The sequence below is a fragment of the Alosa pseudoharengus genome, unplaced genomic scaffold (assembly GCF_046254945.1).
Source record: "Alosa pseudoharengus isolate Yale_2024_CS ecotype anadromous, Long Island Sound unplaced genomic scaffold, YU_APseudo_1.1 YU_APseudo_1.1_scf_23, whole genome shotgun sequence".
In the NCBI taxonomy this organism is placed as follows: domain Eukaryota; kingdom Metazoa; phylum Chordata; class Actinopteri; order Clupeiformes; family Clupeidae; genus Alosa; species Alosa pseudoharengus.
Window position 1 is genome coordinate 8,815,928 of NW_027468685.1, and position 25,418 is coordinate 8,841,345.

The window sequence follows — 25,418 nt, forward strand, 5'->3', positions numbered from 1 at the left end:
CGTATATACGTCTAGGTACGAGTCATCGTTCTCTTCTGGCCTCAATATATAAATAAATATAGCTACAAAGGTGTCATCTCATATACTGTATATACTCTATTCGCCCCCCTCTCCTGTTGACAGGCACTTGGTCTTCTATTCCTTGGGCACTACACGTAACTCGCCTTTAAGTCGTCTCAATCCAGGACAGGCCAACTCAAACACATTCATCTTGACATACAGACGTCCTTCTCCACCCAACTAAGGGGTGGGTTTTGGGGTGGGGTGGGGGATAACAAACAGTCAATTTCCCTTTGGAGATACCACTGCTTCAATACGACAGCATTGCATAAGCCAATCAGGTGAAGCCATTCTTAACCCTGGTCGCCTGTGTGAACCAATCGGAATTGGCCCCAGGAGGCAAAGGGCTGGTGGCTTATTGCACTAAATGAGGGCTGTGAGGTGAGGCTTTGTTTTGGTTGGGTTCACAGCTGGAGGACACAAACATGAATCTTTACTACAGACCTAGTCGGGTCGAGCCGACAGACAGACAATGGATGAGTGTTAAAGTAGAGCAGAGTGAGGATGAGCTGCAAGATCAAAATCCCCCCCCAGTAATCTCATTGTAGTGAAAACCGTTTCAGTTACTGAGTGGCAGCCAGGCGTGAATTACCTCAGCAAATGACTGAAAAAGGACTGGCATCTCGTCATGGAGACCATCTGTCTGAACACACACACACACACACACACACACACACACACACACACACACACAAACCTGAAGTTTCTTGAGAACAACCCTCAGGGAAGCCAAGCTTTGTGTGAGTGTGTGTGTGAGAGAGTAATGTTGGACAAGGGTGAGAGGAGGGCATATGGGTTACAGCATAACAGGCTACAGACTCCAAGCAGCACACTGACCCAACAGGACAGAACAGGCACGGCTCACACACGGCTCACACGCGGCTCGCACACCTCAAATGTCCGGCTCTCATACGGCTCACACGCGGCTCACACACCTCAAATGTCCGGCTCTCACAGACAGCTCTCACACGGCTCACACACCTCAAATGTCCAGCTCACGGTCACACATGCCATCGACTCAACATCGAAAAATTTAAAATAAAAACTAACAGCCAAAGGCCACAGTTCCCGCTCATCTATGAATGCCATGAATATTTTGTTTCTGTTTGTTTAGGTTTTTGTTTTGTTTTGTTACCTACAAGATGCAAAGTTGAAGATTATCTGTGACAACCAAGCTCTGCTGTTAATGTAACGTTAATGTAAAACTGACACCCAACCCACTTCACCCAGCCAATGACAGGACAGGCGCGTGGTCAGGCGAGGGTCAGAGTGTGAAGAAGGGTTGTGATTCCGGAACAGATCGGCCCTCTGGCCTCACAGCTAAAGCAGAACCCCCGGGGTACACCTTCTGTGTCTTTCTACAAGCAAAACAAACAAAACATTCAAACAAACAAAAACAAACAAACAGGCATGCCATTCAGACTCAGCACTCAGACTGACTGGAAGGAGGACAGACAGACTGACAGACAGGTGGTCAGGCGTTTGCAGACGACCTCACAGAGAGCAGAGGAGAAGGGAGAGGGGAGGAGGGTGGGGAATTGGCTGTTTCTCTATTGCATAAACAGTGCAGAGCTCTCCCCTTCAGAGCCAAAACAATCGCTGCTGGGTTGCGCTGTGCGTTGTCATCAGTTTGGCGCCCTGTGATTGGTCACCTTTGTTTGGGGGGGGTGTGTCACCTGGTGCTACTCGGCGACAGGAGACTGATGGGAGACACAGGAGGTGAGGTCGTAGGTCGAAGGTCAGAGGTGGCGAGGGGCTCTCAGGCAAAGTACATGGTCCGCAGCGTGTCGTGATGGATCTGCACGGCTTTGGCCAGTGCAGACGGGTCTCGACCGTTACTCTGGCCTGAAACATGGCTGCCCTCCGCACTACAGAGAGAGAGAGAGAGAGAGAGAGAGAGAGAGAGAGAGAGAGAGAGAGAGAGAGAGAGAGAGAGAGAGAGAGAGAGAGAGTTAGTGAATGACCGCAAGAGAGAATGAAATGAACAGGAAAAAACAAAACACTAAAAAGTCCAGAAAAAGGAGAAAGGAAAAGAAACCAAAAAAGAGGGTGATGAGTGAGTAACAAAGCCAAAGAAAAGCTGAGGCAGAAGAGACGATTAATACAAATTAAACGGAGATCAGATAACAAAAATACAGACAATGAGATCATTAAAAACGTGGATTAAGGCCTAAGTCCTCTTCACCTGTCGTGCTCCTTGTCCACCAGGTGGTAGCGGGCACGGAAGGCCACCAGGTGGGCGTAGTAGGCTGGCGCGGGGATGGAGACGGAGCGGGTGCAGCGCACGTAGGTGTGGCACAGCTGGTAGGTGAGCAGCTGGAACTCGTCGGCTGTGAAGCAGTTGTCGTCCCACAGCACGTGGTAGTGGGACGGCCGGCTGGTACCCTGACGAAGGAGTTGAGGAGCGGGTGTGAGGGTGAATGTGCTTTTGTGTGTGTGAGTGTGTGTGTGTGTGTGTGTGACAATCTCTGTGTGTATGTGTGTGTGTGTGTGACTATCTATCTCTCTCTCTGTGTGTATGTGTGTGTGTGTATGTGTGTGTGTGTGTGTGTGATTATCTCTCTGTGTGTATGTGTTTGTGTGTGTGTGTGTGTGTGACTATCTCTCTCTGTGTGTATGTGTGTGTATGTACACGTGTGTGTGTGTGTATTGGAGTGCAGGCGCCTGTCTGTGTTATTTCACCTGTATTCCGGCATGGCTGCAGAGGTAAAAATCAAACTCGTAGGGGTGGGTGATGTCCGTGTCCACGGTGGTACCGGCAGGAATGTTGCCACTCCGGCCCACCTGAAAGAGATGAACACACACAACACGGGCTCTCAGACCCCTGAAGACGCACACCGCTTAAGGCCTATTCACACCAAGAACGATAACAATAACGATAACTATAAACAAATATCTTTCTCGTTAATATGAATGACGACGTTCACACATAAACTATAACGATAACGACATGAAGAACGATAACGATATGAAGAATGATATCGTTGGGGATCACTTTCAGAGCGATTTTGAGAATGATAAAAAGCTAATAGCCAATCAGGACCCATCAAATTTTAGCCGTCACATTCATTAACACAATGAGAGACTTTGTTTATCGTTGTTCAGTGTGGACACTTTTATCATTATGGTTACAGTTATCGTTATCGTTCTTGGTGTGAATGACCCTTTAGACTGGTAAACTCGACTCGACTACTTTCCTAATGTTCGGCCTTGTCCAAAATACTAATTTTTACATCTGTTTTTTCAAGTAATTTCAGTAGAACTATAATTGGGTATTGTTGTTTGATTTATCCGACTCAATCAAAACAACACAACTGCAATTTGATTGATATTACCTGAAATGCACAATTAAATAGCCTGACTTTTTAATGTTTTTAAAAACAGAGATATAGTACTACTCAAGTGTGTTGAAGGAGAAGGAGGTGAAGGAGAGGGAGAAGGTGGTGAAGAAGGGAGGTGTATGGTAAGTATTTATGTCATTTATGATATCGAGAGATTATAAAAAGGTATTTGATGGACACAGGAGGTTGTGCTCACTGGAGTGGTCAGCTGCAAGTCTGAGTTGTAATTTCCTAGTCTGAGGTGTTAAATTCCTAGTGCTACAGGTAGGGGATTTCCCACAGAGGTCAATCCACAACCAAGCCTATTTACCATCAAAAACAAAAACCACCAACAAAACAACCTTTGTGGGCAAAAAACCTCACCAACAGAACAGCCTTTGAGAGTATTTCACTGGGATTATCAAACAAGCACCTTCCTTCATCAGTGTTGTGGCCCACTGCACACCCTTAATGCTCAACAGTAGCGTCAACAGTAGGCTCAACAGGTCTGATGTCAAAACATGACTGAAGGGTCAACAGTGTTAAATAGACCTCTGAAGCTCGCTTACAAAAAGAACCCAGAGCTGCCATCTTTGCCCATATAAGGAAATCCAAATCTCCTTATATGGGTAAAGGTGGCAGCTTTTGGGTCCTTTTTGTAGGCGAACTTCAGAGGTCTGGTGCTTTATGCTTTAATGAGTGCCTCCTTTGACTTGTGCTGCCCAGAAGCAGAGCGGACTGATTCGGAGTGGTCGCCTTTCTTACCCTCTCGTTGCGGTCGGCGCAGAAGAGGCGTGTGTGGTGGCGCTTCTGCACCACGATGTAGGTGATGCCCGGCTGGTACTCTTTCTCCAGGCTGATGCACGCCTCCCGGATGGCCAGCAGCTCGTAGTACAGCACCTGCAGTCGACCCAGCAGACCAGAGCATTAGCAACAGAAGAAACGCACTGTACACACAACAGACCATGCTACTGCAAATAAGCGCAATTATCAACACAAAACAAGGACAAAAAAAAAAAAAAAAAAACGCTTGAAAATGAAAGAGAAAAAGTGAAAATTTAAGGTGAAAATGGTTTTACATAAGAAGTATTGTGTCAAGAGAAAAAAAACAAGCATATGTTGCTGTGGGATTATCATCTTTATACATTAAATTATTATTAATAAATGCTAAAAAAATTCTACTTATGTGTCCCTTTTTGCCGTATATGGCCGTAAAACTGGCTAAAAGAATGAAGGAGCGAGAGAGAGAGAGAGAGAGAGAGAGAGAGAGAGAGAGAGAGAGAGAGAGAGAGAGAGAGAAGAAAAAAGAAGAGGAGGCATGTTGTTGTCAGACCTGTCGGAACTGTCCCTCTGAGACGCCGTCGCGGTAGTAGATGATGCGGGTGGGCTTGTAGCGCGTGGACTTGTAGAACTGGATGAGCAGCTCGCGCACCATGGAGGACAGGTCCTGGATGACCTCCTGCCGGGGACGCTGCACACGCACCGTCGCACAGTAACGGCTAGGGTGGGCGTCCATACTGCCCACCACCTGGACAGACAGACAGACAGAGAGAGAGAGAGAGAGAGAGAGAGAGAGAGAGAGAGAGAGAAAGAAAGACAGAAAGACAAAGTAAGTAAGTAAGAAAGTAAGAAAGAAAGAAAGAAAGAAAGAAAGAAAGAAAGAAAGAAAGATAGATCACTTATAAATAATTATTCATGGGACTGTATAGTCAGTGATGTTGTTTGATTTAGATCACTTATAAATAATTATTCATGGGACTGTGTTGTCAGTGATGTTTGATTTAGATCACTTATAAATACTTTTTCATGGGACTGTGTTGTCAGTGATGTTGTTTGATTTAGGTTTAAACTTTGCTATGAACTGCAGTCCACTCCACACACAGACTGTAGTGAACGGCCAGAGCCTCATGTGGAGAGATGGAAAGCTGTGAGGGACGTACTGCGGCGATAGACGGCTTCTTGCCATCCCCTGCTGGAGGGTGTGTGACATCAGCCCCGAGGAAAATCACTGGCTGCTGAAAAACTGTGGGCCTGAAAGAGATGGAGAGAGATAAAGAGAGAGAGAGAGAGAAAGAGAAAGAGAAAGGGAAATGAAAATGGAAAGGGAAAGAGAGAGAGAGAGAGAGAGAGAGAGAGAGAGAGAGAGAGAGAGACAAAAGAGTAAACCCTTTGACCAAATGCTCTGATGTCACAGAAAACAAACTAAAGTGCAGAATTCAAAACTTGATTTTCACAGAAACAACTAGCTGTTTTAAAGGAATCAACACTACAACAAATTGTTTGTTTGTTTGTTTGTTTAATTTAAGGCCATTTCAGCAACTAAGGCTATTTAATGGCCAGAGCACTGTGTGTTATAGAAACTTAAATATGTTTTTTAAAATCTATGCTAGTAAGATATTCTAAAACCTTCAAAAGGTGGGACCTTACTAAAAACATCACACTACAACAAATAAAACCAACATAATGACAATCATCATCTTAATATCAAACGTTGTGTGCTACACTCACCGCAAATATGCACTACATTGGCTTACCGCTGGTGAGGGACCAGGATGTTGTTGATGCCGCCCAGCTTGACGTTGATCTTGAGACAGAGGTTGGACAGGGTCTGGGGGGACGTCTTCACAACGTTCTTCACCTGGACGCACTGAGTGGCCATGCCAAGGAGGGTGTCCCCAACACGCTTTACCTCAGCTACAGGGACAGAGGGTAGCTTATTAAACACACTGACTGACACACACACACATACATTATTAAAACACACTGACTGACACAGACACACACACAGACACAAACACACACACACACACGAGTATTGGATATGCGATTGGATCCAAGAAAGGATTTGTACTGACAGATAGGAGTTTTATTCATTTATAAACACTGCCATTATCTTCTTGAGCCAATGAGAAATGTTTTTAAGGAATTGTATCACTGTATTCTGTAATACAATCTGTAATGCAAGTCCTTGGAAGTACAGTTGTGTTTTCAAGGAAATGTGTTACAGATGGACTTAAATGGCTACTATTACCATTTCAGTACTTCTATCCTGATTTTATCCATGCATGTGTTGTGTGTAAATGCACACGGTTATCAAAGCGTTTGTTGTGTGTAAATGCACACTTTCACAACACGCTTGTTGTGTGTAAATGCACACTTTCACAACACGCTTGTTGTGTGTAAATGCACACAGTGCGCAGTATGTACGTTTCCAGGAATCGTTTCCTGGATCTCCAGCAGTTGTTTGTTTATACGTGGGCGTGTTCAGTCTCTATAGGACCGTTCCCATTAGAGGAACTGGATCTTAGTATTACGGGACCGGTTTGCGTTTCCTTTAGACGAACCGCCCCGTACCGCCACGTTCCGGGAACTTCTACAAAGCTGAATCAAGTCTTGGGGTTGGTACTTCAGTGCGGCCCTGAAAAACTCCTGCATATCAGTCTGCCTGTCTGTCTGTCTGTCTTTTGTGTCCCTTGTTCCTTACCGTAGACGGGAGTCTTTCCAGGCAGGATGACGATGATGAGCTGCAGGCCGGCGTAGGTGTTCTTCAGGTGTCGGAACATGGGCTCCACGCTGTCCGCTCCCTGCGCGTACTTACAGAAGCATGGCTGGCCCTGGATGGGCATCCCAGCGTCCTTGGAGATCTTACGCAGCTGGTCCGTAAAGCTCCTACAGGCAGGGCCGAGAGCAGAAACACTCCTTAAAGCCGTGTGCGGGGTGCATAATGCATGTGCGCGTGTGTGAGGAAGTCGTCTACAGTGTGCCATGTTTGTTAAGGCTGGTATGAGAGAGAAGGAGCAAGCGAGGGAGCAGGAGAGAGAGACAGACAGACAGACAGACAGACAGAGAGAGAGAGAGAGAGAGAGAGAGAGAGAAAGAAAGAGAGAGAGAGAAAGAGAGAGAGAGAGAGAGAGAGAGAGAGAGAGAGAGAGAGAGAGAGAGAGAGAGAGAGAGAGAGAGAGAGAGAAAGAGAGAGTGTTTGTATGTATTTGTACTTTAGTATCTCCCTGCATTGTGTGTGTGTGTGTGTGTGTGTGTGTGTGTATATTCGTACTTGAGGATCTCCTCCCTACACTGCCTCTGGGTGGCGAAGCAGGCGATGGCCCACATCTTGATCTCCACTCCTGTGTGGAACTGCTTCCCCCTCATGTCCCACACGCCGTGGCTCGGCGTTGCCACTGTGCGGTTCTGCAAACACATGACACAACACCCACTTTAGCCCCCCAGATCGCACACACACATGCAGTTACACACACACATACACACACAAACACACACTAACAGCTCACCAAACGTCTTTACAATTATAGACTGAAGATATTTGTACACAGTTTGTACGAATGTCTTCAATCTATAATTGTAATGACGTTTTAATGACGTTGCAATGACGAGCGTGTGACCAAACGTACAAATGTCTACAATCTATAATTGTAATGATGTTGGATCACACACTCGAATCATACACACAAATATAGCTGACAGAAAGTGATTCAAATTATAGATCAATGGCATGTGTACACATACAAACACATACACACCTCATGTACACAAACATAGCTTAGAAATAATCATTAGGATTACAGATCAAGATCATCAACAACAACAACACACACACAGACACAGAACATAAATCACTGCAATCAACACTCCAAAGCTAGCACTCTACCAACATTCCATCAACACTTGTACAGTGCACTACAGACAGATCAGCACCTTTAAAACAGGTCATATTTGTGCTCATACTTCTGTGCAATTAATCACATTTCAATTACAAGTTTGACCTCCAATGTTTATGAAAACGATATAATAAACATACAATTATTTTGCCGCATTCCTTTTTGCAATGATGTATTTTTTTTTTTGTATTTCAGTTGAATAATGAATGAATGAAATACACAGTTATTTATTTTTTTAATGTTAAAGGAACACGCCACCCAAAATCAGTAGTAATATATGTTCTTACCTTAACTTTCACGAGTTGAGTCATACCTCTCCTGCGCCGGTAGTTGCACTCAAACGCTCTGTCGCGCGGCGCAAATGTGTTAGCATGTTGCTATGCTAGCGGGCTCTGCCGTGGCCGTAGAGAGAGGAACATAGCAGTAATCAAACACCTCCACGTTTTCCCTACTTAAATACAGTTGCACGAGTAGTTGATAAAAATGTGTACGTCACACAACATGAAACGTGGCGATTTTCCAAGCGAATAAACAGGAGAACTACAATGTGTGGCGCAATAGCACTTGGGAGTACTTCGACCTAGCGTGGTAATATTAATAACACCTAATTGTAGATCCTATCCACCACAGAGTTTAGAATCCATGCTGGATCGACCCTCAGCCTCTCCCTTCCCTCTGAGCGAGAGAGAGGCACACACACTAGAGATGCGCTGATGGGCGCCGAAGCTGAGGCAAGCCAGGCAATAGGACTATAGGCCCGACGGTAATTGTAAAGCAATTTACAAAAGATTCACTGAACAAAAATGCTGATGTGGTACATGAAAATTTTGCTAAAAATGTGCAGAATGCAATGCAATCAAGCATTTTCGACGATCTATTGTCACAAGCTGGCAGAATAGGCAACAGGCCGATGTGCGTTTTATTTGGAGACTGTTTTGCGTGACAGAGACTGAGTTTGCTGCTGATATTCTGGGGATAGGCTACAACATCGCCAATGTACGACTTTAGCCTTTTAATATATTTGCTGCATTAGATCAGTCTTTCTAGAACAGGCAAGGGCTTTCTAGCCTCACGTCAGCAGCGCTGCATCACCCATATAGCCTAGGCCTACATTAAAACAACCAGCGGATGGTGGGCGGGTGCGGTTTTGAAAATTGGTCAAAAAACGTTGGTGCTGATGGATGGCTGATGTTTTGCTATGCAGTTATGGTTGAAATAATAGCCCATCAGCGCATCTCTAGTGTGTGTGCCTCTCTCTCGCTCAGAGGGGAGGGAGAGGCTGAGGGTCGATCCAGCATGGATTCTAAACTCTGTGGTGGATAGGATCTACAATTAGGTGTTAATAATATTACGACGCTAGGTCGAAGTACTCCCAAGTGCTATTGCGCCACACATTGTAGTTCTCCTGTTTATTCGCTTGGAAAATCGCCACGTTTCATGTTGTGTGACGTACACATTTTTATCAACTACTCGTGCAACTGTATTTAAGTAGGGAAAACGTGGAGGTGTTTGATTACTGCTATGTTCCTCTCTCTACGGCCACGGCAGAGCCCGCTAGCATAGCAACATGCTAAACACATTCGCGCCGCGCGACAGAGCGTTTGAGTGCACCTACCGGCGCAGGAGAGGTATGACTCAACTCGTGAAAGTTAAGGTAAGAACATATATTATGGTATAAAATTCTCGCCAAAAGTTTTCTGTACCTGTACCAAAGTTGTGCTTGTAAGAATATTTTGTGCTCGTAAAAAATATTTGTGTACATGTAAAAATAATTTGTATCTGTAAAAATATTTTGTGCATGCAAAAATGGTTTGTACATCTTCAAATCCGTTTTGTCACTGTGTAGAAAAAATGTTTGTGAATTTGCGAACGATTTTTGCACGCACGGATTTTCCATTTGCAAGTGCCCATCTGTTTTCTACAGACATGAAACAGATCTACGGGTACGAAACGAATTTACAAGTACAAAACTTGTTTACAAATTTTCCCAAAACAGCCAATCACAGCACTGCTTACTGAACGGACAGTCAGCCGATCAGCTCGCTTCTTTAATTCTGAAACGCTGGACATACCCAACACTACAGTCAGAAGAGGTGAAACAAGTATTGGCTGGGCTAAGCTAACGTCAAAGATACTGCTTTTATCAACTGTCTCTGCTAACGTTACGTGAAAGCACCGCACATATAACATGGGAAATACAAAGGGAGGAAGGACTAGTCGGAAAACACTAACACAATAACTATACAGAACAATTATCATTAATAATAATACTAACCCTGTGGGAACAATAACTCTTAATGAGACACGCTTCATTTTTGTCCATAATGGTAAACTACCCAATTTCGTGTAAAAGTACAATGGTTAGGGCGTGTGAAATCCGTCTTTTAAGTCCAGAATGAATGGGTCTTTAGTCATAGTCAGCCTAAAGCCACCCTGAACTTTGTTGGTCATGTAGCAGTAACTGTTATGTTCTAGCTAGCTTAGGTAACAAGCTAACTTAGCTAACAAGCAAACAGCTCAACTTAACTCTATTCCTTCCCTACTATGAATCTAATATCATTAACTAGAACTAATAAACAGTATAGTTTAAAACGCGAGCACTGGATAGGTAATTAGTAGGTAACAATAGGTAATGGCAGCTAACTGGGCTAGTAATGGCTGGGCTAAGCTAACGTCAAAGATACTGCTTTTATCAACCGTCTCTGCTAACGTTACGTGAAAGCACTGCACATATAACGTGGGAAATACAAAGGGAGGAATGACTAGTCGGAAAACACTATAACACAATAACTATACAGAACAATTATATCATTAATAATAATACTAATGATCCGAATTTTATTAGTTCTAGTTAATGATATTAGATTCATAGTAGGGAAGGAATAGAGTTAAGTTGAGCTGTTTGCTTGTGAGCTAAGTTAGCTCTTCTTTTTTAAGTGTTTCACCTCTTCTGAACTGTGGTGTTTACATGGATGTACCCAGAGCGGTATTTTCTATGTCCAGCGTTTCAGAATTAAAGAAGCGAGCTGATCGGCTGACTGGCCGTTCAGTAAGCAGTGCTGTGATTGGCTGTTTTGGGAAAAATTGTAAAAAAGTTTTGTACTTGTACATTCGTTTCGTACCCGTAGATCTGTTTCATGTCTGTAGAAAACAGATGCGCACTTGCAAATGGAAAATCCGTGCGTGCAAATATCGTTCGCAAATTCACAAAAACAAATTCTACACAGTGAGAAAACGGATTTGAAGATGTACAAACCATTTTTACATGCACAAAATATTTTTACAGATACAAATTATTTTTACATGTACACAAATCATTTTTACGAGCACAAAATATTCTTACAAGCACAAAACTTTTAGCCTGGCGGGCATCTCTATATCATTGAGATGTACAGGCTGAGCAAATTAATTTGCCGCCGCTAGGGTGCGTCTAGATTTCTAGGCTACAAAACTTTGGTACAGGTACAGAAAACTTTTGGCGAGAATTTTATACCATAATATATTACTACTGATTTTGGGTGGCGTGATCCTTTAAAAAAATAGATGGTGAGTTGATAGTCTTGTAGCAATAGTGTTAAATAATCCTGATCTCAATATTGAATATAATGCCAAAATAATCATGATCCGTCATTCTGACCGTAATTGAGCAGCCCTAACATGAGTTCAGCAGTCAGCACATCAGAGTATAACGAGACTAAACATGCATGAAGGGCTGGTGACCGATGGGAAACATCCTGGTTTTGGTACTCACTTCTCTGAGTGCACTACACACACACACACACACACACACACACAGAGATAGAGAGACATAGAGGGAGAGAGATGGAGAGAGAGCGAGCGAGCGAGAAATGTCAGACACCTTAAAAACTCAAACTAGAAGAGGATAAACTAAAATGAAGAGATTGCCAGCAGGAAAAACAAATAGACACACACATACACACACACACACACACACACACACACACACACACACACACACACACCAAAGCAACCCAACCAGGCATGATTTAATAAGGGCAGGTACCATAAAGTGTTCAGAGCTCACCCGGCCACCATACTGCAGCATGGGGGCGGGCAGGACTCGGCCCGTAACCTCTGCCATCTCGTCGCGCACGCGGAACTGGAACTCCTGAACGAACGGGTCCGCCTCGTAGTTGGCGCTCCGCACCTGGGAAGAGGGAGAGGATTGAGGGATGCAAGAGGAGGGAGGAGAGAACAAACAAAAGAGAATCAGATGAGTAGAAGATGGACAATTAAAGAAGAATGAAATGAATGAAAGAAGAATTAAACAGCAGGTTGAATCAGATGAATACGAGGAATACAAAGTGAACCAATAAAGAAGAATCACATAACAGCAGGACAATGACAGTACTTATGTAATTATATTTTTAATGACATTTACCAAGACCAACACATGCCTATAATCTCAGAAATTATCATGCCCACATTCCAAAGTAAGACACTGACTGAGGAAACAAGTTATTTTACACATGTCCACCATATTACCCATAATCCATATTCCATGATGGTCAACTATGCAGTGCTTCCTCCAGCCACAAGAGGGAGTGCCTAACTCACCAGCCTGCTGATCTCCTCCTGTCTGTCTGGGGCAGAGCGCGCGGTGGCTTTGATCATGGTGGATGTTTGGTTGTCTGTCAGCTTCTTTATGCAGCGCTGGCCTGCTACTATATTGCAGACCTGGAGAATACGACAGCAATTGGACACAAGATGAAAGAAATTCGGCATTAGGAGGACGAACAGTGTTTGACAATATCTTAACGCGTCAACACTATATACGTTATTCTGCTTTTCTAAGACAGGGTGTCAGAACAGGACAGATGGAAGAAAGTAGGGGATGCAGTGTTCCCCATACATTGACTTATTTGTGGCGGCCCACCACAATATCAAAATTTACTACGACACAATGATTTTCCTGGTTGTACTAAATTGTGCTTAAATCTGGTTAGAATCATAACCACACTGCACTAATTTGTTAAAAACTGTTGCATTCAAGTTAATTCTGCAAACCTACCACCACAAACAGAATTCAATTCTGTGGGAAACACTGGGATGCTTTCCAAGGTCAAAACATGCACTAATTCCACATGCTAAATCAAAGCTTTTTAAAGATTTTGTTATTTTAAAATCATTTGATTGGTGTTTTTTCGAAAGAACAGAGACAGCTAGCAGGCCTCCCACTCTTTCTTCAACATCAAAGGGCCCATTTTCCCACCAATTTATAGCCTAGAAATCTAGACGCACCCTAGCGACAGCAAATTACATTTGCTTCCAGGGCTAGTCTAGCAACTCTCCGTTGGCTTGTGAGCTCGAAAAATTAAACTTCTATCAGGCCAATCAAATCGTGTATAGAGTCGTTAGGCGGGCTTAACATAATGATTGATGGCAGAGTTGCAACGGTTTGGCTTGAATTCCCTGCTACTTGAAAACAAAGAAGATGGATGTTGCTGTTGGCCAACAGTGTGAGACAAGTTAAGCTTTTTTTCAAGTTGGCAAAAGTTTGAACTAGCCAACTAGCTCCGCTAGTGGGAAAACGCATGGAACTCATAGCGCTGTCCTATTGCGTGCAGAGGGAATTTCAAAGACAACCGATTATCCCGCCCCTCGGACTGAGCACTGCGAACGGTGAGTGCCCAGACCCTACATTTTAATGTGGGTCTGGCTCGTCAGGCTAACCAATTTAAGGAATGCTTGACGCAATGCCTGTCGCAGTGAGCAGTAACAGTTTGAGTGACCGAGTGCTACACAAGGAACTTCACACTGGCTACAGGATGATCCATAATCATCCCTTCATCATGGGGGTTTTAGGGGGACGGGACTCACCTCCAGAGGCAGGTAGGTGTGCTTCTGTTCCTGCCCCACCTGCAGACAGGGCAGATGTGGGTACTTCAACTGCAAGCTGTACTTCTCTCTGAAGTATTGAGCCACTGTGCGCTCTACCGTCTGCCCGTTCTCTAGCTGGAGGGGAAACCTGACAAACCAGAGGGATCATTAAGGAACTAGCTAGCAATACCTAGCTTTTCAACCACACAAACATGCACAAGAGAGAAAGTACCGCTGGCATTACAGCATTCTTAAAAAAAACTATTTCAGTCACTGGTCAGGTCCCTTTGCAAAATGGTTATACAGATTACAGATGAATAACTAGTTAGCATTTAGGCACATAAAACAAACTAAACAAGACTCATAAATGCTGTATGACTAGAGTTGCAATGTAAAAGACATCAAAAGTTAGCTTCAGCTACCGCGCTAAGCTAATGCCTCTCTGAGGCGCTATCCCTGACCCCTAGGATGCTCACGTTTGGTGACTGGCCGGGCGGCGGGTCACATTGCACACCCGGTACTTCCTCCTCATGGTCCCACAGTGCGTCACCTCCACCTTCAGGCCTGCACAAACAAAATGGGTTTCTTTAAAGCAACACAATGCAGTTGTTTTACCTTGAAATAACAGCTTCAAACTCTTCTGATGCTACACTGACTAACAACACAGGGAATGAAGTCTCTGACATTGCCAATGCATGCCCGGAACACTTGATATGGCACTATGTAACATTGTTGATCGGGTAGGATCCTGACCATAGATATAGATATATATACATATCTATGATCCTGACCCTTTTACTTGGTTCTAGAACTATTTTGGTTCTAGAACTATTTTTATGCTCCGTTAACGGAGTGCTTCACTGGGTGTAACCCAGGCCTAAAAGGCGTAGAATATTGACACCAAGGGCCACAGATAGGAATTCTTACATGGTTTCTTTAATAGGGAGGGACCTCCACAAAGTCATGGTTGATATAGCACCTGCTATGAGCAATGCCAGACCCCGACACTCTAAAGTCACAAACACGCTATACACACACTCTTGTGTTTCACTACTGCTCAAATCAGCTCATAATCTGCTTATCAAAGCCTGTGCACAGAGACATGCGCAAGCCCACACACCTTTGATCTCTTTAGTGAACAACAGCTGATGAAGCACTCTTACATATCGCGCGCTCATATAATCGACTCAAAACCCATTATCAAAACACAGGCCCTTGCTGTCACACAGACACACACACACAGACTCAAACACAGACATACACCCCCACTCCCCATACACACACAGACACATACACACTCAAAAACAGACATAACACCCCCCCCCCCCCATACACACACACACACACACACACACACACACACACACACACACACACACACACACCTTTGATCTCTTTGGTGAATTTGACTCTGTGTGAGTCGGTGAGCGGTCTTGGTTGCTCATCGATGTTGTGAATGTCCAGGACCTCACACATGAACTGGATGACCGGCTGGGCCTTATAGAACGCTGTGGCAGACACTGCAGAAGGGCAGAGAGAACAGGAACATCAGGAAACTGGACCATGAAAATACCAGCCGGTCATCAAGTCAAGTCAAGTTCATGTACATAGCGCATTTCATATACAGGGGAAATTCAATGTGGTTAACATAAACAAAAGCAAATAATAGTGAATAAAAGAACAAAAGGACAATAGTTAAAACAAAGTTTATATCAAATCCAACATCATAGACAAATCCCACTCATCGGATTTGTCAACCCATTCAAGTAAATCCTCAAGTGCCTAAAAATTTCTGAAGCTTCTCCGTTCTGCCATTTTCTGGCAACAACCTTCCTGTTACTGGACTGAACGGAGATGTTACTGCCACTTTTGCAGTAATACAGTAGCATAAAATGTAATTAGACATCTTGTTACAATTAAACCATCTTTATAAGGCTGTTTATTGTTTATTTGTGGTCTGTCAAGGTCTACACCCATCTCTAATAAAAAAAAATCCTAGAGATAGAACTTTAAACTCAAGAATAATCCCATTTCTGATGTTTATTTATAACTGTATCTACCATGAATCACTAGGTCCCACAGCCAAGTTAATTTCTAGACATTAGATGGGCATGGACATAATGAATGAACCTAAGATGAATTTACTAGCATGTGAGTAAGTCTTTTACAGTAATTTCCTGTGAACACATACGGTGTATAAACCTCGGTTAACGGGGGAAATTACGGTATTATCTGAACTTTGCCGTTCTGTGAGCGTTTCAGGTTAATAGCATGCACTAGGGATGGGCATTCGATTAAATTTTCTTAGTCGATCGTCGGGAGAATTAACGATTGACTATCGATTAATCATTAATATTTCTAGGCCTATATTAAAATTCATTATTTATTTAACTTTTTATACATTTAAAAATGCAATGAAAATACAGAAATACAGCGTGTTTTTCCTCGATGAGATCTTTATCACAAGAAGAATAACTTGTGGCAAACTGGACGTTTGGTTAGGCTAAATAGATATTAAGCGCTGCACTGCGGTACTCTAAAGCAGCGGAATGCGAGCCGGCGTTCAGATTAAACAGAGACCCTCGTTTGTTCCAAAATAATACATTATAAAAAAGAATCATGTTAAACAATAACTTAAAGGAACCGTATATAAGAAATGTATTTCAATTAATCATAAAATGGCCCTGATATGTCACTAGACATTAAGAAATCATGTTCACTTCAAATAGATCACTGACAACAGTAGTCCGGCCAGGATATTGTCTTTTCAAAAGTGAAGTTGCAGCCCTCAACTGATGTTGATGTTGTGTTTTGGCCTGATACGCCACCCTCTACCTATCTACTAATCACGAAGTCAGTCGTGTTTCGGCATCCGGGTTGGCAACCTCGAGTCAGGGGAGAGGGGGAGGGGATACACCGCTCTACAGTATTTTGAAAGTGATCGCAGTACCAGTTTTGGCCACAATCTTACATATGGTTCCTTTAACCAAAAACATAATAATGCTTAGCTCTGACAGGTTTTGTCAAAATGTAACTTAAAACTATTCGAGAGTCGAGAAAGAGGGTGAGAGATTAGCCAATCAATTAATTAGGCTATTTAACAAAGCCTCATAAAAAATAACATGCCGTAAATCCTCAAATTATGGCTGGGGTCTTTTATTTACTTAGGCTGCGCAAAGCACAGGGCTTTATTTGGGCCAGACGTAGGCTTTATTCAGCATGCCTTTATTTCTACGTGCGTTTTATTGTGAGACATGCGTTTCGTTTGGAGCGCATACCGCTATCAAAAGCAGAAGATTTTCCGTTTGGTTTGGGATTTAATTTTCTTTTGGACAGTTTGATTATATTGCTCAATGTTGGGACTGATGAGCACTGAAATCTGGGGGTATTACATTTCATGTTGTTGACAGAGTCGGAATTTTCACCCGCTGTTTATTGCGAGACAAGGCAGCCGCTTTCATTCATTCAAAACGTGCGCTGTGCTGTAATGGAAACCTTATTGCGTAGCCAAGTAAATTGAGTTTATATTGCATGATTTACTAAATTCGTAGGCTGGAATGCCTCCAGTCGCGGCAACAATTGTTTTTTAATGTAGTAGCCTAGGCCTACTGCTTCAGCCTCTGGCAAGCTCAGAAGGGGACGGCAAGCGACTGAGCTTGCGAGCGACGTGTTGGAGACCCATGGTATTAAACCAACCAACAATATAAAATATTAAGAGCAGCTCTTATTTCAATGAATTAAATCGAAAGAATATCTTCTATTGCTCGTGCACTGATAGCCCTACTGGTAGGCAATTATTAGGCTACATCGCAGTGTTTGCAGTGAGCTAAAGTTATCGTTTTTTAAACGATAAAATGGTCCCACGCAACACTTCACCGTGAACTCTTCATAAATCAAAACGGAAACTCGTGGGTAACTAAGTAGCCTATAGCGTCAAATATTGTCCCCGGGTGGTATAATGTTTAATTGCTGCCACACAGTTAAATTAATTTAATTGCTTCAAGACACACTATATAACGCAACCTACATTAGTTTAATCGACAACAAATTAACGTGATCGACGAAATTCTTAATGATCAACTATCGATCGTCGATTAATTATGCCCATCCCTAGCATGCACATGTCCTATGTGTCTTGTGTCGCTAGCTTGACGGAAGGGGAACCGAAGGTGTTTTAGGGGCGGTGTTGCTCACCATCGATATTCAGCATCATCTTCCACATGGCCGGACGCACAGACTGGTGGAACCCAAACCACACCTCCCTCCCTCCTCCCAGGGGATGGTCGTAGCCTTCAGGAGAGGAGAAGAAGGATCGGCCCACAGGTGTGTATCTGATGGCAAGCACAGGGTGACAAAAGGGATTTAATTATGTGTGAACATGTTAAGTCATGACATAAACTAAATTGCTCAAGTGTCTATATGAATATTCACTCGTACGGATATGGATGGACATGTGTGTGTTTCAACTAGTTTGTTGGCACTTGTGTGTGTCTGAAAGGGAAGATGTAACAACACTATGCAGGTGTTGTTTATTGGCATTCGTGGAATATGGCAGATGCGATACAATTAAGAATGTGTGTGTGTGTGTGTTTTAACCACAGGTCCTCACAACATGAAGGGCAGGTGTCGCAGCACCACATCCACTGTGTGTGTGTGAGTGTGTGTGCGCATGTCCTCACGTCATGGAGGGCAGATGTCGCAGCAGCTCGTCCACTGAGCGTGTGTTTGTGCTTGTGTGTGTCTGTGTGTGTGTCCTCGCGTCATGGAAGGCAGGTGTCGCAGCACCATGTCCACTGAGTGTGTGTTTGTGCTTGTGTGTGCGCGTGTGTGTGTGTCCTCACGTCATGGAAGGCAGGTGTCGCAGCACCATGTCCACTGAGTGTGTGTTTGTGCTTGTGTGTGCGCGTGTGTGTGTGTCCTCACGTCATGGAAGGCAGGTGTCGCAGGACCACGTCCACGGCATGCACAGGGTTGGTGTTGATGGGCTTGTCCAGCTCCAGGGGTTCCGGAACCCCACGGCCTGTTAGAACCTCATGCAGCAGGTGCCAGCTCACTGGGGCCACAAATTTGATGGTGACCTTAAATGGCCGGTCCTTTCCTCCCTCTCCTGGTAGAGTAACATCCAGATCCACCTGCACTCACACAGTTGTGGAATGTTGGAAAATGAACGTTCTAAAGAATATTTGAGTTCATTGAATTCAACATAGAATTTCAGAACCTTCAATTATTGCGGAACGGAATATTATGTTAGAATGTTCAAAAACCTTTGAGGGTTAAAGCCTGGACACCTCATGATAAAATAATACAATATCAATTTCTATTGCAACAGTAGCCAATGTGACCCAATATTGTGGCCTACAGTATAACTGATAAAGAATTCTGCTGGCTCCACACAATGCAAACGATTTCAGTTTGACTGACTTTAAAAAATGCAATAAATTCTGTAGATGAGATTAGTTTTACTTTGTTGTTTGTGACCCCTTGAATAAATTCCATTTCTAAAAAAAACGAAGAGTTCTGTACAGTGTGGATGTTGAAGATGTCACATTACGTTTTGCTGTTCTTCCACTTGTAGTATACTTTTCAGTCTACTACAGCATTTGAAAAGAGAAAGTGGCTTTGTGCAATGCAACACTGAACAAGATAGTAGATTGTCTGGTTATTATTATCTGGTATTAGTGTCCATTTGCTATAACCACTCGCTTTGTGTGGTTTGTTACGCTGTGTGCGTGTGTGCGTGCGTGCATGTGTGTGTTCGTCTTACTCCTGCTGATGCCACCGGGAGTGGGTTGGCTGTGTAAAGGCTCCTCTTCCCATCATAGACTGGCCGTCGGTCCCCAAAGATGGTGACCTTGAAGTGTTCCACCATGGAGTCAACCACCTCCCTGTTCAGAGCACCACAAACACACTTGTGCGTTACCCACGTGCAGGACACTGCACACCTGAGCGTCCCTAGTCCTAGGGCAGCATGATTTGGGGATTTTTCTGATATATATCACCACTGTGATTTGGTTTGTGATATAAGAAGAAAGTGATTGAGTACTGCTCTCCCATGCCCACATCCTCGGCTGAAGTGCCCTTGAGCAAGGCACCTAACCCCTCACTGTTCCCCGAGCGCCACGGTAGCAAGGCAGCTCACTGCTCCGGGTTAATGTGTGCTTCACCTCACTGTGTGTTCACTGTGTGCTCTGTGTGTTCACTAATTCGCGGATGGGATAAATGCGACCAAATTCCTTGTATACGCAAGTACACTTGGCCTATAAACCTGATTTTACATTAACATAAGTGTTAAAACCTAAGCAGCACTCCAGTTAGGGGAGTCACGCAAGGAGGATGACGTGAATATAAAACAAACAAACATTGATGTGACATTGATGTGAAGGGGCATTCACACCAAGAACTATAACGATAACTATAACCATAACAATAAAAGCGTCCAAACACTGAACAATGATAAGCAAAGTCTCTCCTTGTGTAAATGAATGTGACGGCTAAAATTTGATGGGTTCTGATTGGCTATTAGCCTTTTATCATTCTCAAAATCTCTGAGAGCGATCCCCAGTGATATCGTTCATATGTTGTTATTGTTATAGTTTGCGTGTTAAGTTTGCGTTGCGTGCATTAATATTAATGAGAATGATATTTGTTTATAGTTATCGTTATAGTTCTTTGGGTGAACGGCCCTTAACCATTTGGACATAGTTGTGATTAAATCCACCTTTGCAGTGTTTCCCATACATTGACTTATTTGTGGTGGCCCACCACAATACTGACCACAACACTGACCACCACACAGTGATTTTCCATGTTGTACTATTTCAATGAGATGGAATGTGTTTATAGTAGAGCTACAGTATGTGCACCTTTGCACAGCCTCTCCTTGTATCTCAACAACCTACATGCACGTTTAAAGAAAACATTAACAATCCTGCAGTTGTTGGCATAAAAGTCGACTGGCTAAATTGCGCTTAAACCTTCATCATAACCACGCTGCGCTAATTTGCAAACCTACCACCACAAATAGAATTCAATTCTGTGGGAAACACTGCTTTGTGATTAGCTAATTGGATTAGTTCAAACTGCAATTCCAACTACAAATAGATTAATTGTGCAGACCTACTGCACTGACTGATAACATATGTAACCCTTTACATCTCCCTCAATTAGTCCTGCTGTTTGTTCCCTCCACCACACTTGGCAGGCTTGGGTGAGACAGTGAGGGAGGGCAAATGAAGTCAGCATGACTGACGTGGGCGGTGGTAGTGTAGTGGTTAAGGAGCTGGGCTAGCGTGCAGTAGCCTGAAAGTTGTAGGTTCAATTGCCAGCTTCCACTGTTGTGCCCTTGAGCAAAGCATTTAACCCCAAGTTGCTCCGAGGACAATGTGATCCCTTGTACTATAGGTGACATAGTGTCACTTTGGTCAAGAAGTTTCTGCTAAATGTAATGTAATGACTTTTTTTTTATATTACAGAACGTCAAAAGCAGGCGGGCTGATATTAGAGATAGTCAGACTATGTTCACTATAGTTATAATACAAGGACAAATAGAGTAATAGCCTAGTAATATGTCAGACAGAGAGAGATACACTTTAACAAGAAAAGTCAGAGATTGATTGGGCAGTTTCTGGGTGGGGGTGGGAAAGGGAAACACTTACCTGTTGACGCGGCGAGGGCACTTGTCAGGCTTGATGTCCACTTCGTACAGGTAGACGTCCATCTTGGGGATCTCCACCTGGAAGCAGTTGGCCAGCAGCCGGATGGGCTTCCCCATGGTGCCATAGCCAGGCCGGCGAGGCACGGAAAACAGGGACTGCGCCCCAACCACTCCTGAGAGAGAGAGAGAGAGAGAGGGAGAGGGAGAGGGAGAGGGAGAGGGAGAGGGAGAGAGGGAGGGAGAGAGAGAGGGAGAGAGAGAGAGAGGGAGGGAGGGAGGAAGAGAGAGAGGGAGAGGGAGAGGGAGAGAGGGAGAGAGAGAGAGAGAGAGAGAGAGAGAGAGAGAGAGAGAGAGAGAGAGAGAGAGGGGGTAATGAAAGAATCAGCCCAGGAGAGAGGCAGAGAGAGAAAGAGAGGAAGAAAGAAAGAAAGAAAGAAAGAAAGGGAACAAGCCCAAGAGAGACAAAAAGCAGAGAGAAAAGGGCAGAGGCAGAGGTTAATCTGATGCACAGGTCTCTAAAAATAACGTTCATTGGGCCATTGACGGAATGAGTGAAATCACAAGGAGACATAAAAAAGCAGAAATACTGCAGACAGTCAGACAGACCTCATCTTGTGTGCATAATATGGCGGTGATCCGACAGATTTTGGTTAACACTAGAAGCTACACATTAGCAATGCTTGTATGTACAGTTGGACTGCAGGAAGACCTTTTTATGCTGTGTCACCCTTAAGGAAGCTACTCATTATGAAAAATCATTGTCTCTCAGACAGAACCTACGAAAAGACTAAAATATGAGACTAGCCCATATTTGGCATTTGAGTTTGAGTATGTTTCAGTTCAATGGTCTTTCCTTCTGGTGAGTTCATTAGTTGTAGGCAACTACATTCATGTTCAGAGACATGTTTGAAAGTTGGGGATTAAATATGTGCTAGCCCTGTCATGTGACTGATAGTTTGATGTCTAACGACATGTTTGCTAATGTGCTTTTGTGCTCTCTGATCTGAGCAGGTGCTCAACTGTGAAGGGAAGACTAATGTTCAACACCCCCCCCCCCCACACACACACACCACCACACACACGCCGCCACTACTACTACCCTTTGCCACACACACACCACCACCACTTTCGCCACACATACACACACATCTCTTAGCTCCCTGTCTTTCTCCTCACATGTTCTCCAGAGGCATAACCATGACAACAGCACCCATGTGCCTGGTTGCCTCACCATAGCAACTACAACCACTCCAACCAGCAAGGGAGAATGGGAGGAACAGGTGTGTTCCTGTCTCTCAAAACGGTGCAGGTGTGTGCATTCACGCGCACCAAACACATGCTCACAAAACTGTTTCAGCATAATCCACGAGAATTCCTCCGTTGTGGTGCTAAATATAGACCTTGAACAAGCTACATAGTCTTCTAAGAGGGTTTCAAGGCCAACACATCCAGTTCCTGCAAACGACAGCAGAAAGTCTTAAAAACACATCCCGTGTGAGAGAAACTAAAGGTTCCAATTATCTTCCTTCCAAGGCGATATGCATTAACCACAACACAAGCTGTTGGTTCTCAGAGTTGGAATGTGTCTCTTTCCTACACTGGTCCCCACACAGCGAGACTGCAGCCACATTAGGTGTGTGTGTGTGTGAGAGAGAGAGAGAGAGAGAGAGAGAGAGAGAGAGAGAGAGAGAGAGAGAGAAAGAGAGAGAGAGATCATTCATGCATTTGGTGCACTGAGTGCGTTGTTTTTTAAACTACCAAAGAAGGCTGGTTCCTCCCTATGCTTTCTGAGCATTATCTGAGTGTTATGTAAATTCCATTCAAACGCAACACAGACAACATTACACAACATTATACAACAAAGGGTTGACATAAAGCTAGAAAGGTTCACATGATACAAAACAATAAAATGTTCAACTCCAATTCCAACTCCAGCTGAGTCATTTTACACACCTCTATTACCATAAATATTTGAAGCAGACAGATTCCTAGAGCAGCCAAAAGAAAAGGATGAAGAGTAGGCCTGTAAACTTAAGCTGGTAAGAAGAATAAAAGTGTGCATTAAAAAAAGAGAAGGATTTAGTTTAACTGTAGGCCAAAGAGGATATGTCTTCGTTTGACCTATAATTAATGTTTGCAAAGCAAGTAAGAGTTGACATTTTGTCTCATGATACTGATTGATAGACCCAAAGCTGCTCTTAATACCGTCGTCATGGCAGCAGCTTTTGAGAGGGGAACACCTGACGGAGCAACACCTGTGCGTGACAGCCGAATCCTTCTCACGTGAGTGACGTGGCCATTATTCTAACCACACACATGGCATTGGGTGACTGGTGGAAACCACCACACCAACTGCCACACTCATTTGTTTGCTAGACCTCAACGGATAAGACCAGTTGCTGAAGACAGCATGCATGGTTTCTGTTCCCATCTGCAAGTCCATGGATAACAGATGATCTGTGTTTTTGGTGGTGCAGTGCAGAAAACCCATGTACATTTCCGTTTATGGACATGATCTCACAATCTAAAAGTTAATCCTAGCTGACGTGAAAGCACTTTAACGTTAACCGACTCAACCAGAACTGTCTAATTTAGGCCTTCTGAAATGACGTTCGAAACTTTCCGAATTGATTTTCTTGTCATGACAAGTGGATGATATGGAAGGAGAGTAAGAAGCCTACCTGTAGTACCGATTTCCATTCATGAGGTCTCTGTCCGGATACTTCCCGGCTCTCAATGATCGAACTCGGTTCAAGTTTCCCTAACGTTACTCTACGCTACTGCTCCGGTGTCGCAGGTCCAATGCACAACCCCTGTCTACAGACGACTCCCCGGCTTCTGTCGCTGGTGTGAAAAACGGGCCGCTTGGGGGGTCCGCTTTGCCCGGCCCCGTCTCTGCCAACAGGCGCAGTCTTCCCAACGTGTGTCTTTCCGACTGTCGAGGTTCCGTAATTGCTCCCAGCTGACAGATAATGCCTTCCAACAGACTCCCTCGAGTCTCTGAAAATATTTTTTACAGCTAGTTTACTTAGCCCGCTAGCTCCCTCGGGCAATTTCTGGGCGGCTGTTGCTGCGGATCTACCGAGCTAACGAACCGTTCGATGGTTATAACCACGGTGACAGAGAGGAGAGGGAGTAGCCGGGAAACTAAATGTTGCATTCACAAGACCGAAAATGTCCCTCAGTCGGTCTTGGGCCTTGTTATCCCCGGCAACTTCGGTTTACCCTCCCGGTCCTCTCGCTCCTGTGACCGGTTTGGCGTTTATCCCTCTCCCCGTCAGGGAATTCCTACAGGAAATACCAACTGCCGAAGTCGTCGTCACTTCCGGGAGTCAGATGTCAAATTGCCTCTATGCAAATTGCCCTTATTAATCTATTCATCAATTCGTGTGTGGTTATGTCAGTTACTATGAGTATGATCTTGATGGAAGGCAGACTTGCCATATAATGCACAAATGAATGTCAGGCCACAGGACAGAGATAAAAAGTTAACAATGAATATAGTCTGCCTTGCATCAACTTAGATCACTGCCTTTAAATCTAAACAATGCATTAAATAAACGCAGCCTAGGATGCCATTACACGATCAATTATACAACAACAACAGCCTTCAAACTTTGAACTTCAACTTTTAATATAAAGCCAACAAGATTGAATTAAGTAGTCCAAAATAATAGTTCAACATTTCCACTAAATTATGAAGAATTGCGTTTTGATTGGAAATCATTTTAATTGTATCTGGGCTGGAATATATGCATGAACACATACCACATAACACATAAGCATGCATGAACACATACCTCTGTTGGTGCCAGGTGGCGCTATATGGCATTTATTGGTTTAAGTCGGCACAATGCATAAATCTGC

The 25,418-nt window shown here is 43.8% G+C and overlaps 1 protein-coding gene across 2 annotated transcripts; it reads right to left on the minus strand.

Moving 5' to 3' along the window:
- Positions 1 to 1,175: 1,175 nt before the first annotated feature.
- Positions 1,176 to 24,825, minus strand: ago3b (argonaute RISC catalytic component 3b). Of its 2 annotated transcripts, none has more exons than XM_076301297.1 (19): positions 24,233 to 24,825; positions 21,553 to 21,724; positions 19,662 to 19,782; positions 18,821 to 19,029; positions 18,092 to 18,228; positions 15,283 to 15,417; positions 14,374 to 14,461; positions 13,898 to 14,045; positions 12,635 to 12,754; positions 12,102 to 12,224; positions 7,435 to 7,568; positions 6,865 to 7,049; positions 5,915 to 6,074; positions 5,321 to 5,411; positions 4,714 to 4,908; positions 4,146 to 4,280; positions 2,743 to 2,844; positions 2,246 to 2,445; positions 1,176 to 1,928 (listed from the first exon to the last, which is right to left on the minus strand). In XM_076301297.1, the coding sequence occupies exons 1-19, from the start codon at positions 24,249 to 24,251 to the stop codon at positions 1,820 to 1,822; spliced, it is 2,583 nt and encodes an 860-aa protein (XP_076157412.1). In that variant the 5' UTR covers positions 24,252 to 24,825; the 3' UTR covers positions 1,176 to 1,819. The 2 variants fall into 2 exon arrangements, with proteins under 2 accessions (XP_076157412.1, XP_076157411.1); XM_076301296.1 differs by having other exon boundaries at positions 12,081 to 12,224.
- Positions 24,826 to 25,418: the final 593 nt, after the last annotated feature.